This window comes from Dipodomys ordii, unplaced genomic scaffold (assembly GCF_000151885.1).
Source record: "Dipodomys ordii isolate 6190 unplaced genomic scaffold, Dord_2.0 Scaffold199, whole genome shotgun sequence".
In the NCBI taxonomy this organism is placed as follows: Eukaryota; Metazoa; Chordata; class Mammalia; order Rodentia; family Heteromyidae; genus Dipodomys; species Dipodomys ordii.
The window spans coordinates 3,768,991-3,788,641 of NW_012267415.1; the positions used below are offsets into that span (position 1 = coordinate 3,768,991).

The 19,651-nt window shown below is 34.6% G+C and overlaps 1 protein-coding gene across 1 annotated transcript in view; it reads left to right on the plus strand.

Moving 5' to 3' along the window:
• Rbm11 (RNA binding motif protein 11) overlaps positions 1-19,070 on the plus strand; it is a 55,902-nt gene extending 36,832 nt beyond the window's left edge. The window contains exons 5-7 of the mRNA XM_013034884.1: positions 13,327-13,442; positions 15,802-15,933; positions 18,938-19,070. Of these exons, the coding sequence (XP_012890338.1) occupies positions 13,327-13,442; positions 15,802-15,933; positions 18,938-19,070 (381 nt within the window). The remainder of the gene's footprint in view (positions 1-13,326; positions 13,443-15,801; positions 15,934-18,937) is intronic.
• The last annotated feature ends 581 nt before the right edge of the window (positions 19,071-19,651 follow it).

A 19,651-nucleotide genomic window follows, 5' to 3' on the forward strand; every position in this document is an offset into this window, starting at 1 on the left:
TAAGCCAAGCCCAAAGAAACATAGGTCCCATGTTTTCCCTTATTTGCAATATCTAGTATATGTATGAGTCAAGCAGAAAAGGTCAGATAATGTGATGTTAGAAAAATGAACCCTAAGATATGCATTTAAATGTTTTTTTCTTTCATGCATTTGTTTCTAACTCATTTATAAGATTATTTCTTTGTTGCTTTGTATGTCTCTCCCCCATAGTATAACCCCTCTTTTCACTGTATTTGATGTCGGTATAATTTGTGGAGGGGAAGGGGAAAAACAAGTCATTTAAATAAAGATACAGGTGGACCAATTGCAACAATAAGAAGTACACATTGTCATGTCAAAAATGAACTTTACAACTTTGGTGGTGGGGGTGAGAAGGGAGGGGTAGGGGAAACAAAGGAGGAGGCTGCAATGCTTGATAAGAAAAGTACTCATTATCTTGCCCATGTAATTGTAACCCCTCTGTACAGTATTTTCACACAAAAAATAAATTAAAAAATATAAATAGAAAAAAAGAAAAGAGAGATAAATATTGCTCTGCCTTCCTTAGGCAGTTATGAGGATCCAGTTAATAGAAGTGAATGTGCTTTGAATATAAATATTTTTCATAAAAATATGATTTATGTGCCGGGAACTTATTGTGTAGAAATAAAGCTCACAAGTTGATACATTTCACTGATTGAGAAGGTTGACTATTGATCCAAGTTCCTCCTCCAAAAGCTACCTCAATTGTTAATGTTAAACAAATACAACTTCCTGTCATTTTTTATTCTTGAACATCTTTTGGGTGTGGGAACACCAGACAGGGCCATGTGATCGCACTATTGAAGTTTACCAAGAAAGAACAGAAGATGGTGAAGAAAGGGCACAGCCCTGGGAAAAGGGAAATCAAGGTAGCTACAAGCAGAGCTATGCTCATCATAATCAGTTCAGCAGCAGTGTCACTTCTAGATGCTGCATTATTTGAAGACTCAGCATGAAACCCAGGGGTCACCTTTCCCTGAACCAAAACCGCTGAGTTTTACACAGCTCTAACTCAAAATGCTGAGGCAGTCATTGTTATTTAAAAAACTGCTTTTGTGAAAAATCAATGCAATCTTATTTTGAAAATGAATATTTATTTTATGGAATGGAATAGAAAGACAATATGACATGAAAGGAGTTTATTGCTTAGCATTTTTTAACTCAACTGTAGGAAAGGATCCACATTATTGGAACTAGCAGAAACAAAACTGGAAAAGGTCCTTTCTTATTAGAGTAAGGCATTTTCTTTTTTTAAAATAAGTTTTTTATTGTAAAAATACTGTATAGAGGGGTTACAGTTACATGAGCAAGGTAATGAGTACTACATTACCTATCAAGCATTGTTACTTCCTCCTTTGTTTTTCCCCTACCCTTTCTTCCCTCCCACCTCCACAACTACACACACACCCTCCCTTCTTCTTTCCCCCTCCCTGCCTAAATTGCAAAGTTCATTTTTCAACAGAGTGTCTTGTATATGTCATTCTTACAAAGGATCAAACTGTATCCCTATTTAAGCATTTTGTTTTTTCTATTTCCCTCCCCAAGCTGGAGAGGCTTTTATACAAGATACAGGGCACTGATATCAAATATAGTGAAAACAGGGATCATACCATCGGGGAGGAACACAAAAAGAAACACAAAAAAAAATTACATGGTATGTTATAAATATATTAGGAACAATAGCAAGAAAGAAAAACCACTTGTGTCCCTATCTTGGGGTTCATTTCACTTAACATCATCTTATTTGGTCATATGTACATAGCTTTTGACCTTTTCTATTTGTCCCAGATATATACTAGTTATTGCAAATAAAGGAAACCATAGGAACTATGTTTCTTTGGGCCTGGCTTACTTCACTTAATATAATTTTTTCCAAGTCTTTCCATTTCCTAACAAATGGGTGATGCCATTCTTTCTGATGGAGGCATAGAATTCCATTTTGTGTATGTGTGTGTGTATACCACATTTTCTTGATCCATTCATCTACTGAGGGGCATCTGGGTTGGTTCCATATCTTAGCTATGGTAAATAGTGCTGCAATAAACATAGTCGTCCTGATAGCTTTAGTGTGGTCTTGTTTGTGATCATTTGGGGAAATGCCCAAAGTGGGATTGCTGGGTCATAGAGGAGTTCTATGTGGAGTCTTTGAAGAACCTCCATACTACTTTCCAAAGTGGTTGAACAAGTTTACACTCCCACCAACAATGCAGTAGGTTTACCTTCTATCTACATCCTCTCCAGCATCTGTTGTTATTAGATTTCTTGATTATAACTAGTCTAACTGGGGTGAAATTAAATCTCAATGTTGTTTTGATTTGAATTTCTTTTATGGCTAGATAAGTTGAACATGTCTTCATATGTCTGCTAGCCATTCTTATTTCCTCTTCAGAGAAGTTTCTCATAAGTCTTTAGCCCACTTGTTTATCGAGCAGTTGTTTCTTTGAGGATTTGTTGTTGGGGGATTTAGATTTTAGATGTGAGACCCTTATTCATTGTATGGCCAGTGAAAATCTTCTCCCAATCCATGGGCTTTCTATTGAACTTGCTAGCTATGTCTTTTGCAATACAGAAGCTCTGCAGCTTCATGAAATCCCATTTGTCCAATCTTTCTTTGATTTGTTGGATTTCTTGGTCTCTATTGAGCAAATCTGGGCCTGCGCCTAGGAGACCTAAGGTTTCTCATATTTCTTCCTGTAATGTTTTCAGGGTGTCTGCTTTGACCTCAAGGTCTTTGATCCATTTGGAGTTGATTCTGGTGCAGGATGATATATAAGGATTTAACTTTAGTTTTCTAGAGTTATTTAACCAATTTTGCCAGCACCATTTACTGAAGCGGCTGTCTTTCTTCCATTCTATATTTTTAGCTCCCTTATCAAAGATTAGGTGGCTATAGGTCTGAGGGTTCATTTGTGGGTTTTTCAATTCTATTCCATTGGTCCTGAGGTCTGTTCTTGGGCCAGTACCAAACTTTTGATTACTATAGCTTTGTAGTAGAATTTGAAATTTGGTATTAATATTCCTCCAGCACTGTTCTTTCTGTTAAAGATTGTTTTTGCTATTCAGGGTCTTTTATTGTTCCATATGAATTTGTGGGTTGCTTCTTCTATTTCATTGAAGAATGAGGTTGGAATGTTGATAGGTATCACATTGAATTTGTAGATAGTCTTGGGAACTATTGCCATTTTCACTATGTTGATCCTTCTGATCCAGGAGCATGGGAGAACTTCCTAAGTTCTGCTTTGATTTCCTTTTTCATGTTTTTAAAGTGTTCATCATAGAGGTCCTTCACTTCTTTAGTTAAGTTAATTCTTATGTATTTTATTTTTTGTGAAGCTATTATGAATGGAGTTGCTTTCCTGATTTCTGCCACACTCTTCTCATTGTTGGCATAAAGAAAAACCATTGGTTTTTGAGGGTTAATTTTATACTCTGCTACTTTTCCAAAGCTTTGAATCACCTCGAGTAATTTGGTAGTGGAGTCTGTGGGCTTCTTTAAATACAAGATCATGTCATCTGCAAAGAGAGAAGGTTTTACTTTATCTTTCCCTATTGGATCACTTTTATGTTTGCATCTTGTCTTATTGCTGTAGCTAGGTATTCGAATACTAAATTGAAGAGAAGTGGAGAGAGTGGACATCCTTGCCTTGTTGCTGAGTTTAGAGGAAATGGCTTTAGTTTTTCACCATTAAGTATAATCCTGGCTGTAGGTTTGTCATGTACAGCCTTTATTGTCTTGAGGAATGTTCCATGGATTCCTAATTTTTCCAGAGTCTTCATCATAAAGGGGTGTTGGATTTTGTCAAATGCTTTTTATGCATCTATTGAGGTAACCATGTGGTTCTTATCCTTGCTCTTCTTGATGTGATGAATTACATTAATTGATTTGCATATATTGAACCAGCTTTGCATCCCTGAAATGAATCCTGTTTGATTGTAGTGTATGATTTTTTGGATGAATTGTTGAAGTTGATTGTCCAAAATTTTGTTGAGAAGTTTTGCATCGATGTTCATCAAGGAAATGTGTCTATAGGTCTCTTTCTTTGATGAGTCCCTGCCTGATTTTGGGATGAGGGTTATGATGGCTTCATAGAAAGAGTTCAGTAGTGAACTTTCTTTTTCAATTTCATTGAAGAGTTGGAGGAATATTGGTGTGAAATCTCTTTTGAAGGCCTTGTAGAATTCTGCTGTAAATCCAACCAGTTCTGAGCTTTTCTTAGATGGGAGGTGTCTTATTGCTGCTTCTATTTCATTGCTTGATATAGGTTTGTTAAGTTGGTTTAACTCATCCTGGTTTAGTTTCGGCATGGCAATATTTGCTAGGAAATCTTCCATTCTTCCAGATTCTCAAACTTATTAGCATAAAGGTTTGAGAAATATTCCCTTATAATGTTCTGAGTCTTGGTTGTTTCTGTGGTGATGTTTTCATTCTCATCTTTGTTTGTTTATTTGGATGTGTTCTCTTCTTTTTCTGATAAGATTTGCTAAAGGTCTGTCAATTTTGTTAATTTTTTTTTGAAGAACCAACTCTTTGTTGATTCTTTCTATAGTTTTTTTGGATTCTAATTCATTTAATTGATTTAATTTTAATTATTTCTTTCCGTCTACTGGATTGGGGTTTATCTTGCTGCTCTTTTTCAAGGAGGTTCAGATGTCTCTTTAAATTGTTGGTTTCAGATCTCTCCAATTTGTTGATGTAGGAACTCAGAGCTATGAACTTCTCTCTGAGTAATGTCTTTGCTGTGTCCCAGAGGAACTGGTAATTTGTGTGTTCATTTTTGTTGAATATCATGAACATTTGAATTTCCTTTCTAATCTGTTCCATGACCCACTGGTGATTCAACAGTGTATTGTTCAGACTCCATGTGTTACCGGACTTTCTTTGGTGGCTTTTGGTGTTGATTTCTAATTTTATTCCCTTATGGTCTGAGAGAATGCAGGGCAATAACTTCAATGTTTCTGAATTTGAACAAGTTTGCTTTGCGACCTACAATGTAGGCTATTTTGGAAAATGTTCCATGTGCTGCTGAGAAGAATGTGTATTCTGATGCTGCTGGATGAAATATTCCATAGATGTCTGTTCGATCTAGTTGATCTATGCAGTTATTTAGATTTGCAGTTTCTCTATTGAGTTTTTGCCAGGTTGATCTATCTAGTGGGGATAGTGGTGTGTTAAAATCCCCAATAATTAATGTGTTTGGATCTATGTGAGATTTGAGGGAAAGTAGTGTTTCTTGGATAAATTCGGGTGTTCCACTGTTTGGTGAATAGATATTTAGAATTGTAATATCCTCCTGAAGGAGAGATTCCTTAATTAGTATGAAGCAACCTTCTTTAGCTGTTCTCACTAATTTTAATTTGAAGTTTATATTATCTGATATTAGGATTGCAACTCCTGCCTGTTTATGGGGACCGTTTGTAGTAAACCATTTCTTTGCATATGAAACTGTGGTATGTTATTGAGTATTTTAATAAATGTAAAATTGAGTTTAGTACAGACTTGTTTACCATAGAGTTTTCATCCACCCAAAGATCAATCAAGATTATTCAATAGCAATGAAAATAAGAGTCTTAATATGGAGTAGTATGAGACCTTCTTTTACCCTCTTTGGTTAATGAATTTTTTTTTTTGGGTCCGGTTGTGGGGCCTGAACTCTGGGCCTGGGCGCTGTCCCTCAGCTCTTCAGCTCAAGGCTAGCACTCTACCACTTAAGCCACAGCGCCACTTCCGGCTTTTTTTCTTTTTGCTTATATGGTGCTGAGGAATCGAACCCAGGAACTCAGGCTTGCAAAACAAGCAATCTACCACTGAGCCACCTTCCCAGCCCATGGTTAATGAATTTTTTAATGTAAAGACCTGAGACTACAGAGTCAGAAAGCCTGGTGTGCAATATCAATTTCATTTTCATTTCTAATATTTTACTTGTGTCAAGAAAGTGATTTAGGTGGTTATCTATGTGTACATTATTACTGATAGAGAAATGAGAAAATATTTTACATGTGATTACAGTGGATATAACCCTTAACTCTAAATGGAAGTAATTAAATCTAACTGGAAGTAATACGAAGTTGTAGAATGTATCAAACATTTTTTATTAATTTTTAAGTAGTTGTGCAAAGGAGTTGCCATTTAACAAAGCAGTTTATGAATACAGCATGTTTTTATTTTTATTTTTTTGGACAGTCATGGAAATTAAACTCTGGGCCTGGGCACTGTCCATTGTCTCTTCAGCTCAAGATGGGCTCTCTCTCACTTAAGCCACAGTGTCACTTCCGGTGTTCTGGTGGTTAATTGGAGATAAAGTCTCAGGTACTTTCTTCCCGGGGCTGGCTTTGAACAGTGATCCTCAGATCTCAGCCTCCTGAGTAGCTAGGGTTACAGGTGTGAGCCCCTAGTGTCCAGCAATACAATGTATGGTGATCAATGCCACCTCTTCAATGTTCTCAGCCATTCCTCCCAATTACCCCTGCTTTCACTTTTCTTAATTTTGTAGAACTTTTCACTGACTAAGGCATATGTCCAAGGTCATGGAGAATATCTGAACTCTGTCACTTAAGAATATTTGGGTTTAAGAGAAAAATAACCCAACATTAATAGCTGAAATAAATAGGTACCTATAGCCTATGTGCTAACTAATGACATTTCAGTCATAATGTCTTCCAGCTCTCAACATATTTGTGGTATGACTGGTTTAAATAAGCTTATTCTACTACTAGTCACATGAAAATATAGCATTTATATTTATATACAGCATCTCATGCTTATTAATGATAATAAATTTATATTGCTACACATTTAAATACTTATGTATTGTTTATTATAATTATTTTACCTAGCTTTCTCTACCTACAAAAATGCTTACTATACAACAATATGCCATGACACATTTTAAAAGAAACATTTTTTTACTTTGTTTCTTGATTGCATCAAGAAAATATGTCACTGATCGAACTATACCATCTATGATGTTTCAAAAAAGTTGCTTAATAGGGCCGATGTGCTCCTCAAAATGCATCCTTATTCTTCAGTGACACATAACCCTATTTTTCTTATATTATTAGACAAAAGGTTGCACTGATGATCTGCTTCAGACATGTTAATAAAGGCCCAGGCTTTCTCTGTCTTTTTATTTCCCATCTTTTTAATTTGACTTTCCAAACAAGATGGTAAAGATGTACTTCTATGAACCTGCAAAGTAAATAGCATGCCAATTTATAATATCCTAGAAAGCATGCCCAATTGTACAATATTACCCACTTTGTTGCATGTGACTAGAAATAGTCCTATCGTCTTTCTGTACCTGTGTATTAACCCTACCTGTGCATTGACGATCCTTTCACCATTTTTTACTACCATAACAAAATACCAAGACCCAGACAATTATAAAGGAAAAACAGTTATTCCTCCCCATTGCGAAATGTGTTCATTTCAGAAACGCAAAGTATGGTCCTTGTCTGTTGAGACCTTTCACACTGCAGCCCGCTTGGAGAAGATCAAGTAAACATACAAGAAACACCTAGAGGAAATTGGCAAACTTGGCCTTTCCATCAGAAACCTACTCCTAGATAATTTTACTCACTCCTGAAATAATGGAATTAAACCTTTCAAGAGAGCTGAGGTCTCTTGCTCTAATTACATCTTAAAGATGTTACAATGGCAATTACATTTGAACATGAGATCTGGAAGACACATTCAAACCACAAGGGATGATATCCATATCTCAGAGCATCATGTCTTCAGAAAAATGAAGAAGGAAGAAAGAGAAGGAAAAATGAGGCCAGTTATTTCTCAATAGCATATATTTTTGAGATAAAAATTATCCCAGAGCATTTTGTTTTGTGTATGATTTAGTCACAATTGAATCTATGGATTTTATTCAAATATCAATCAAAATTAATTTCATATCTGATATTCCAAATGCTGTTTTATGGACTTTATCATACCTGAAATTCAGACTTTTAATATTTTCTAATTAATATGTGAAGAATCACTGTGTTATCCAGTGATAGGCCTTTAGCTGTTTGACTATTTTTCATGATAAAGACTAAAGGTTAATGATAGATATAACCACAATAGAGAGAATTGTGCACCTTTTTCAGGAAATTTCATTCAAAGACCAAGAAGACATTTTATAAATTGTCTTTGCAAGAATTATTTAATGTCCCAGAGGGTGACTTCTGATAGAGCTCATTTGAGAAATGCCAAACTTACTCTTGTTATTATGCTCCTGTGAGATATAAAATAATTCAATAATGTCATTGACAGTATATAATGTTCCATGTAATTTTCAGTAAATGGACACCTTAAAATTTAGTGTTAGATATAGTGGTATATATTTGATTCTAAAGTCAGATTTTTTTAAATAAATTATTTGAAGTACTGGTTTCAAAGCAATTAAATAACACACCAACAGGCTGCCAAAGCTGTTAATGAATTATACCAGTGCTTAAAAAATATTGTTATTTATGACTCCATTATAATAATAAGTAATACAATTTTTTAAATAATTTAGCATTCTTGGAGAAAAATTCAAATATATTATTACCTAGTTACTACCTTTGACTTCCTTTATAGTAATCTACAGATTCTCTCAAAGTGGCTATGACAGAGACATTTTTTGCATTTCCAGAGTTGACAATGAGAATGGTACATTTATAAAACACATGATATTAAACATTTTACTGTAAATTAGAAGGGTGTACTTCTATGAACCTGCTAAGTAAATGACATGCCAATTTATAATATCCTAGAGAGTATGCACAATTGTTCATTACCCACTTTGCTGTGACTGGAAACAGTCCCATTGCCTCTCTGTACATGAGCATTGACCCTAAACATCACAGCCAGCCTCTCACCAAACTTGAGGGAATAGGAAAAGCCAGAGTGAAAGAGTAGATAAAGCCAGGCTCCGGTGGCTCAGTCTGTAATCCTAGCCACTCACAAGGCTGAGATCTGAGGATCACGGTTCAAAGCCAGCCTGAGTAGGAAAGTCCATGAGACTCTTAGCTCCACTAAACCACCAGAAAATCGGAAGTGGTGCTGTGGTAGAGCGCTCACCTTGAGCCAAAGAGCTGAAAGCCATTGCCCACACCCAGAGTTCAAGCCCCACAATCGACAAAAAAAAAAAAAGGTAAAGGTGACCATAAAAAAATGAGATATAAATTGAGACTTTGAAGAAGGCACCTACATGTCATACTAAGATATCCTCTACTTAAATTTTGACTGTCATGTTCAACATTTGACAAAATGCATTAAATAAAGTCCTGCCTCTCGCAGTTTTTCCTATGAAGCCAGGTGAGAGTTAATTCTTTGATGATCTTAGCATAGGAAAACCATAAAATAAATTCTCACCTCTTGAATCTGTGAGCTTATTTACTTTTCATCCAAGGATTGAGTTAAAAACAGAAAAGGATGAAAAAGACGTGAAAGATGCCAAATTAAGCAGGCAGAGAATGTTTGTATATGTGTTTGTGTGTGTGTTTGTTTATGTGTATGATAATCTAAGGATACTTAATTAACATTTAACTGTTTCAAGTGTTGAACTTGTCTTCTCTTTTATCAGTTTTTTATGACCATCAGGTAAAGATTGTCTTCTGTGAACAGACTGGCTAGTGAGGTCAAGCTTATGCAGGGGCACTTTTTGTTGTTGTCATTTTGCAAACTCTGATCCTTCAGCCATATCAGCATTATAACATACCTCAGCAAAAATTAACACAGCTATGGTTGGACCACTCTACACCAAGGTAAAACTATTTCAAGGAATTCCCAATTTTAAATTGATTGCTTCCTTATCTGCTGGAAAATTAGTAAGTAGGAAAGCAGGAGAATGTATTTAAAAGGGCAAGGAGAAGAAAGGAGTATGGAGAGGAGAGGGGACATTTGCTAGCTTTTTTGTATCATCTAAAACAGTGGCCTTTATAAATTGTTGAAATGCTGGATGATTTGGTTATTGACTGAGCTTCTGCCCTCAAGAAATTGGAGATAAATACTATAATAGTTAATGTGTGTGGAACTACCCACAGCTTTTATAAACTAAATAAACTGGAAATTTATAAATGTGTATACTTAAGGAAGTTTCCACATAAATATTAAGGGGAGCCAAAAGAAAAGAAACCGACTCCATCTCCAATGTACTAGGAGCTCTCCCCCCCCCCCAGCCCCGTCCCTAAGCTAAAAATTAAAATGCTGATGTCTGAATGTTGAAACAATACTGGTTTCTGAAATGTTAAAACTGGAAAGTTCCTCTACTTGCTAAAATAAGACTGTATGACTTGATTGACCATATACATTATAAAATGTAATAGATCAGCTTGTTCCCAAACAGGACTTCCTCTATTTGGGGGACTTAGGAGAAGACCACCCCCGCGAAACTTATGGGGAGACTCCCGCCTTTGCCCGCCAATTATGTAACCTATCTGTGTGTCTAACAATGCCTTTGGCACCTGCGTGTGGCCAGCCTCGACCACAGGGTTCTGTGGTTTTTGTCTTTAAAACCCCAGCTTGAGGATGGTTCGATGTTGCAGTGTCAACTCCGCAATCTGTGCTGCGTCCCTGGCTGGTCAGTTATCCACTTTCCCAATGAATCCATCTTTTTATATGAGACCGTCTCTGTGTGGTGGACTCTCTTCCCCATAAGAATAAATTCTTGAAAGAGTCTTCTACAGACATAAAAACTTTATGTAGATAAAGTGCATATCAGTGTCTGGACTGAGCTGGGCAAGAAACACAGTAGATCTTAAATCCTATTTGGCAAAATGAGGACATGGATTGGTTTTAGATAGACCAAATCAGGCAATACATCTTGACCGAACTTTCGAGGGAGCTGTAGAGTACAAACTAAAGTCAATAGATATTGTAGAATCTAAATATGAAGAGATGATACAAAAGAATCTGGGGATCACTGGAAATATTAACACTTTTTGACAGTCCATATGTAACAGGATTTCATTCGATCACTAGCACAGTATTTTACACATATTGAGCCCCTAGGTGGTACGACACAAAGGTGGGCTTTGAGTGCCAATACTGGGTCTCTGCAGGCTCTTCATCTGTAACCAATGTACCAAACGATATGTCGGGTAATGGAGAGTCTACTGGTGTATGAGGGGGCAGTTTTGCTGTGAACTTCCTTCCCAGTTTTGCTGTGAACCTAACACTCCTTTGTAAGTCCTAACACTCCTGTGTAAGTACTTTAGGATTCTCCCTAGAGTTTGTTTGAGAATAAAGAGTAGCAAAGGGTGAAAGGAATACAACTATCAAGCCTCGGGTCTAATGAGAAATGCAAGTCTCTCTCGGTGAGTATGATTTGGGTTTTAGGACTCTGATGTGAGTGTTAGATAAGTTCAAGATCTTAAAGTAACTCTATTACTAAAACCAGGTAATCTATACAAATCTGAAATCTTCTTCATCAAGGACTTGTTAGGAAAGCTGATCTCAAAGCCTTTTCTGAGACCATGGACAGGTCAATACATATTTCTTGTATGATTTACATGACTAATATTAGTTGGAATAAAATTCAGAAGATATACATTTTAGAAATATGGAGCACCGCAGGAATTTCTTATCACTTTAAAACTTGGGAATCCTAAAACAAATGTTGTTGCTCTTTGGCTCAAGGGTGCATGTTCACAATAATTCTTGATGACAAAGAAAGACATCACTCAAATATCGTGTCAGCTAACCCTGGGTTTAATTGTATGGTATGTGTTTGTGGGTGTGTGCACGTGTGTGTATAAGTTCATATCAAATGAGAATATTGTAGAAAAATAGAAAACATGGAAAGCATGTAAGAACTTAACAGTAATTATAATATAAATATATCTTAGCAATTTTTCATTTTGATTGAAGAGTATTTATAAATGCCTAAAATTTTTATGTTGCTTTAGATTTTAAATATCAGAATCTTTTCTTTATTACCTTTATAGTATGTTTTCCTCTTTTATTAGGTTAAATTATTTGCATCAGAAAACACTATAAATACTAAAGTTTCCATTGTAATTTTGGTACACATTGCAATACTCTTACAAATTATATCATATAATTCAAAGGCACATTAGAATGCATAATTTAGCAATAAATGGTCATTTAATTGTCCCTCATGCCTTTTGAATTTTATCCCTTCCAGAAATGTAAAGGTTTCTTTTTCAGAAATAGATATTGAAAGAAAAGTCTCTTAATCTCCTAATATTCTTCGAGCAATATTCAATTATATAGTGTGCTTAGTCTTTTCTTTAATATTCTGAAAGAAAACTTTTATTTTATTTTGTAATAACATAATATGAGAGCTGTCATCTTAATATAATTTAAGCATGAAATGCATTACTGTTAATTATATATGTGATACAACAAATTTCTGGGACTAGTTCATCTTACTTGATTAAAATATCTATTGTTGAATTTCTTCTTTCCTTGATTTATGGAACTTAATCATTTTAGACAATACATTAAAATGGAATCAACATTTTCCTTTCTGTATTTGTTTTAGTTTGCTTAACAAAAATTGTCTTCAAGATCCAGCTGTGTTGTCCAGTAGTTCTTTTTTCAAGACTGAGTGATCATTTCCCCTAGGAAAGCATATCACTAGTCAACAGGTATATGAAAAAATTGTTCCTCACCACTAATCATCAAGAAATAAAAATCAATACCATGATGAGCTATTATCTCATATCCCCCAACATGCTTATTACAAAAAAATTAAAAGCAAGGATGAGAAGATGGAAGAAATGAAATACTTCTGTATTATTGGTATGAATACCAAGTGATTCAGAGCTGCTACATGAAATGGTGTTATTGTTCTTCAGGTTTTTTTTAAGCTATAAGTAAGCTAAGTACTAGTACTAAGTACTAGTAGTTCACCTCTACTAGTAGTTTCCCACAGTTTCAAGAATAATCTTATTCATTCGATATTAGTGTTCATTTGCTGTTCATTAATGCACATGTGCTCATTTTGTGGATGGCATTCAGCATTGTGAGGGTGCCATCAAATGGAGGAGATCCACAGCATATCTTGTAGAGATTTCTCTTGCAGTTTAATAATAAAAAAATTATAGGAGTTTCTTATTGTCTCAGAAATCAAGTGTTACTCTCTACCATTGTTCAGAAAATGTAAAAACATACATTGATTGTAGCTCCTCACCTAAAAAAAAAAAAACAAAAAGCATGTCTCAAAATTACACAGCATCAATATATGAAGAACCTCATGTTTCCCTGAACACATGAACAACTGAAAATATATGTCACCTTTGTCTGACACCATGGATGCTCCATAATATGCAAAATTCTGAAATCTTGTGCTTCTCTTTTTATAGGGCCTTCTTTTATCAAATGGTTCTCGAAAAACATTTTCCACTGGAGAAATCATTAACCCCATGTCAGCTGGGGCCCAGGAACGCATAGACTTGTCTTTGAATCTATATCTCCTCTGGTCAGCCCATTCCATATCCTCACGGTCCTCATGCTCATTTGGCAAAAGCTTGGTGGAGCAGTGTTAGCAGAGATCATGGATGCACTGTGGTGGAATGCCTCCAACACTTGTTTCACAACACTCATTTCTTGAAGAAAATGTCAGTTCTTAGAGTTTGCTTTTGGAGTTAGAATGTGGGAAAATATCTGATGTTTTTAAATATTCCCCATCACTTAGTGCTTTGTTACTGTTTCTTTTACTTAATAAATGAAGAAAACACTCTTGGCTGGGGATGTAGTTCAGTGATTGAGCACTTGTTTAGGATGTGTAAGACCCTGAGTTTAATCCCTAGAATTAGAAAAGAAAATATCCCAAGGCAATAAGAGAGAAAAATACTTGTATATATTGATATACTTGATAAGAAAAATCACAACCCAGTTATAACTTATCTATTAACAATAGAAGTCTCCCAGCACAAAATAAAAATATACTAGAGATTTCATATAAGTCAATTTCAGGGAAAAATTGATTTTTTTCTGAATAGTTGCTAAAATTATACAAATATTTTTACCAGAATTGGATGTTATTATTGCTGAAACCATGATTTGGTTCATTGTTAGAAGCAGAGTTTATTCATAAATCTTAAGGTTGCATGAGAATGCTAACGCACACAGAATATAACAGTCCTTAAGAAAAATAGATATCTTGCCACTCCCCACAATACAGTAGAATAAAATGCCAAGTGAACTATACTACATTTAGTCAAATATTTCTTTAACTTCCTTATGTTCAGAATCTAAAAGTCTTACAGATACAGACATCAAGTGGAAAGGTAGTTTCCAGGGCTCAGGAGATAGTAGGGAAGAAATGAAGAGCTGTTAATTAATCCAAGTACAAACTTAAAGTTGTGAGGCCAAGTCCTAGAGAGCTAACATACATCATGGTGACCATGGTTAATAATTATATTTCTTATACTTGAAATTCAGTAAGAGAGTAGTCTTACCACAAAGGAAAAAATATGTAGGTGAGATGATGTTTATATTATTAGTTTGAGTATGGTAATCACTTCAAATATGTGAATATATTAAAAACATCATGCTGTACATTTAGATATGTAAAATTTTGTTAATGATACATCGGTTAAACTGGAAAACAAATCTTTCTATAATTGCTATTTAAAAATTACTTATTTTTCTAAAATTAATATTTTCCTTATCTTTCATTAGGTTTTCCTGCATAGATATTTGTTTTGATGACTCTTTTTGCTTTCTCTAAGACTGAACTTCTTTGCAACACTCAATAAAATTCAATTATGCTTGCTGTACTTATAAAAATATTTTAAATTTGCATCAGAAACATTGAATCAGGCCACAAAACACAACTAATACTCTTAATGTTTAAGTTCTATTTGAGCTCTGTGTAAATTCTCTGTGTGTTTATTTTGATATACAAGGATATCACTGAGTCATTTGGAAAATGACTCTGAGGACCTTCTTCCTCAGAATATAGAAACAAAAATAGGAGGTGAGTACTTACTGTATTCAGAACTGGTAAAACTCTGGATAGTTAAGTATACTAATCTAAAGTACAACATTGTGTTTGTTTTCCTTTCTAGATTATGCCATTTAGTTTGCTAATGCTTCATTTTCCTGGGATGACACAGGAATTCCAGTATTAAAAGAATAAGTCTTGATTGGTGGCCATTTTACAAAGAATTTCAGTACTGAATTCTAGAACTTCCAATTTTTGTTTCTTTGAATTTTATAAGACGGCTATGCTGAAATGTATCAATAAGCCTTTTTAATTTATTATTTAAGTTAATTTAATGTATTATTTTAATTTAATGTATTATTTAATTATTATTATTATTTATATTTAATTAGTATTATTTAATTAATAATATTTAATTAATAGTTTGAAAGAGCCTCAAGATCACTCAGCCTGCTTGCATGGATGTGCTCTACCACTTGAACCACACTTCCATTCTGGCTTTTGCTGGTTATTATGGAGATGGAATCTCAGGTTTTTCTACACAAGCTGACCTTGAAGCTGACCTTGAAACCCTCGGAACTGCAGTGTCATAATTTGCTAGGAATACAAGTGTGAGTCATTGGCTTCTGTCTAATAAACACTTTTAAAATGCCTTTTTTTAAAATATGTATTTCATTTCCATAGTGATGTTACTGTTCCTTTTTATTTCTAGTCATTTCCTGTTACTGGAGTAGTTCTTGTTTCTTTTCACATTGTGGAAAGCTAAATATTTAAAGAAAATTGTGAAAAGCATTTTAATGATGTCTGTAGTGACTAATCTAAGGATACACTTTAAAAGCTACTGAAACAACAGTTTCTATAACATCTCTTCCCACTTCTTGTCATGCAGCTTTAACCTAAAAATTCCAGAAGGAGATTTGGTGGCTTTTGTTGGCCAGGTTGGATCTGGAAAATTGTCTGTGCTGTCTGCTCTTCTGGGAGAAATGGACAAACTTGCAGGAGTTACCAAAAAAAAAAAAAGGTAACCATTGTAGTACATCCCTTTAACATCTCCTAATTGAAGTTTCAATTGCCAAGTTGTTATCAGTATCAACAAGAAGCTTTTAAATTAACTCTAAGATCCAAACACTAACAAACATCATAATATTCTTAGAAATTGATTAACTATGGATGGATTAGTGACAGAAATCTGTCCTCCAAATTCTTCAACAAATCATCTTGGAATTTTTTGATGATATTCACTGAATTCAAACCAATTACAGAAAAATCAGTGAGATTCATATGATTTTGTTTTCTAATTATCATTCCTTACAAAGTCCCCTAAGTAATGAACAGTAATTTTTTATTTCTAACACTTAAGGTTATGGGTAGACTTTTTATCTAAAGGAAACATCAGAAAAAATATTAATAGCCCTTATTTAACTTTAAACATATGAGGAGATCTACACTCTATAATTTGTTTGACTCCCATGTCTAAAAGATATTATAATATTTAAAATGATTAGATACTTAATCTTAATCAGCTATGTGGTTTTATTTTGAAACATCAGACAATCCAATGCTTTAATTTTCTCCTTAAGTCTAATTAACTCTTGTATAAAATACTATTCTAGTCCTTAGGAGTTTCTCCTCACCCTTACTTATTCTCCCTCTTTGAATAAAATCAACTCTATCATGTCTCATAATGTATTCTTTTTCATAGGCTTTTATCTTTCTTTATTATAGTCATTTTGTGACTAAGTCAATCACGACAAATGTTTAAGTAAGCTATCAAATTGAATGGAAATGTAAAACAAATCAAAATAAATTTTATTTTAAAGACCAAGAAAGAATCTGAGATGCTATAGCTGTTTATTTGACCCCAATAAATAACTAGGAATTGATAGAGGGAAAATTCTAGGTATCACTTAGTACGTTAATAAGCATAATGAGCTGAAAAGCCTTGAAGTAAGGATCGAAGGTAAGGTTGGATAAATACCTAGTTTCTGAAGAGTCAGACAGTTCTGTATAAGAATATTGGTGACTATCATTAGTTTGGCTTTGGTGATTGTGCCTTTGTAAGATTAAGCGATTATGAAATCTTGGAATAATTATAAGTTAGAAAGTATTCAAGTAAATGAAAGACATCATAAAAAGTATACATATTTGCTTATATTAAATTAGAGGTGTTCCAGTGAGAAGATAGTTTCTGTTTGTATAACTTTAACTTTGGCCTTGAGCAACACTTTGATTAGCCAATGACAAATGTGTAGTATTGCAGTTTGACTTTTTTCTCAAACATTTTTGTCCTGAACTTGCAAGTTTCCTCTTGGTAATCTAATTACGTAAAATTGTCAATATAATGGCATAGTAAATTTAAGATCTGGAGTTTGAAAGTGCTTTTGTGTACAGCTTCTATTTCTCCATGTCTGAGATAATCATATAAGAGGCCTAGTTCATATCACAATGTTCATGCTCTAAGAAAGACCACACACATTCTCCACAATCCCCTGTTCCACTATGTAGCAAAGCTCATACTAGGCACTATGCATTCAGAGTGTTTAGTATTTAGTGTTCTCTGATTGAACTTCCAGAGACTTGGAGACCATTATTAATTTTAAAAAATCAATCATAGAATTTCTTATTATAAATGCAATAAAATGAATTTTCCTTTTCATGTAGGAGCCAAATAATTTTTATAATAATCAAAAAGGAAAAGTTTACATCTATGTGAAAGTTGATCTGTGGCTTTCTACTTCTATAGTGCCAAGATAAGACCATACTTCTCAATGCAGTATTTAGGGTTTTTTAAAAATGTTTTATGATGTATTTTTCATGTTACTAATCTTTTCTCTTGTGTTCTTGAAGTCATTTTCTTTTCTGTTTAATTTGTTTGATGTGCCATTGCCACAAGTATTCAAAATATTTTTCAGCTGTGGATTGATTTAATAAGCTATTTAATCAAAGGTAGATTATTCACTTCACAGGGAAATTTAAGAACAATTGCTTTTATGTTCAAGATCAGGTCAAATCAGAATTTACATCATTTTTGATCAAAAGCTATTCTGTGTCTTACAAGCTCAACCAGGAATTGAATGTTAATCTTTGATCTTTAAAGCAGTAGAAATCAAAAGGCTAATAGTTGCATACAAGCCTCCTCTGAAAGTTCTTTAAATGTCTACTATTGTTATAGAACGTACACTAGTCAAAATACTAGTGGATCATGCTAAATAGAATCTGTGGAGCAGATTGAAAGATAGGTCTCTCTGAAATACTGAAAGTTCTTTTCAAAGCGAATAGTGGTAGCTCATAGACTAACTTGTGCTGAAAGTGTTATGTTTTGAAGAATCATTTCAAGCCACTGAAATAAAATAAATGGGTTTAAGAGCAATGATAAATGGGCAAGCTATGGGCTGCCCACATTGCCCTTCTCAGACATATTTGCTGCCTGCTGGGAGACCAGGATCATCAATTTAGCTCCCTCAGGGTACAGAGTAGAGCAATCCCTCTCCTAACATGGACCAGCTGATGATGCTTCTCAGGGAATCGAGAGGGTTGACTAAAGTTTCTCAGGTGTGCATTTCCTTCTTCCTACTGTTTGCTTTTCCCTCTCTCCAGTCTTCTTTCTTCTTTCCTCTACAAGGATTGATCGCCACCAACATATAATCTATACACCAAATTCTGCCTGAGTATTAGAGATTGAACTGTGGTCCCTAAAGTCTCCTATGTTGAAGTTGTGATCTCTGGGTGCCACCCCTTGCCCCAGTCCCTGTATCCGAGAAAGTTACTGTATTTGGACACAGAATCTTTGAAGAGTTAAAATTGTCTTATTATGGTAAGCCTTAATGCAGTGAGACTGAAGTCCCAATAAGAGGAGAGTGGACTGCAGATATGAACACCAAGGAATACTTTGAGAATCACAGGGAGAAAACCACTGCCTGCAAAGCAAGGTCTCACAAGGAACCAACCCTGCTGCTGTGTTGGCCTATGACTTCTAGCTTCTAGAATTTTGAAATGATAAATATGTTTTTTTGGGTTTTTTTAAGCCTCACAGTTTGTGGTACCTGTTACTACAGTCCTGGAGAACTAAGACATTCGCCTTCTACTTCCAAGAGAGGCCTCCAAGACACAGTTGACTTGATAGAACTTCAGAGAAAACAAATAAGAAGTACAGTGTAGCTCACTTGAAGGGAATGCTAATAAACATATACAATATTAAAATAGGACACTATGGACTGTATTTAAATGCATATAAGGAAATAAATTGAAAATTGCACATATATCTACATGTATATGCACACTAAAGAAAGCAAAACTATAAACTAAACATGGTCTTTTAATATTGTTTGTGGATCTTGCTGCTTTCCCTTGCTAAGAATCCTCCTTTATTTTCTGTCTTTAGGGCTCAGTGACTTATATGGTAAGCCTGGATTCAGAACTGTATTTTGTAAATATACATATATATATATATATCTCTTTAGCTCCATGATACAGACACAGTTTTATGTGCAAATTTTGGAGGCCTGCCTGCTCCTTCCTGACTTAGAGCAATGACCAAATGGAGATCAAACTAAGATTGGAGAAAGAGTGAGAAAATATAATTTATCCTCCTTCAGGAATGAATGGACATTCAGCTATGCTCATAAAACAGTAACAGCATTTTTACTGAAGTCTTGAAGAGATCTACAAACTACTTTTAAAACCTCATTAATTCCTGTGGAAAAGTTGGAAGTATCTAAGGACAAGTACTTTCTAAAACT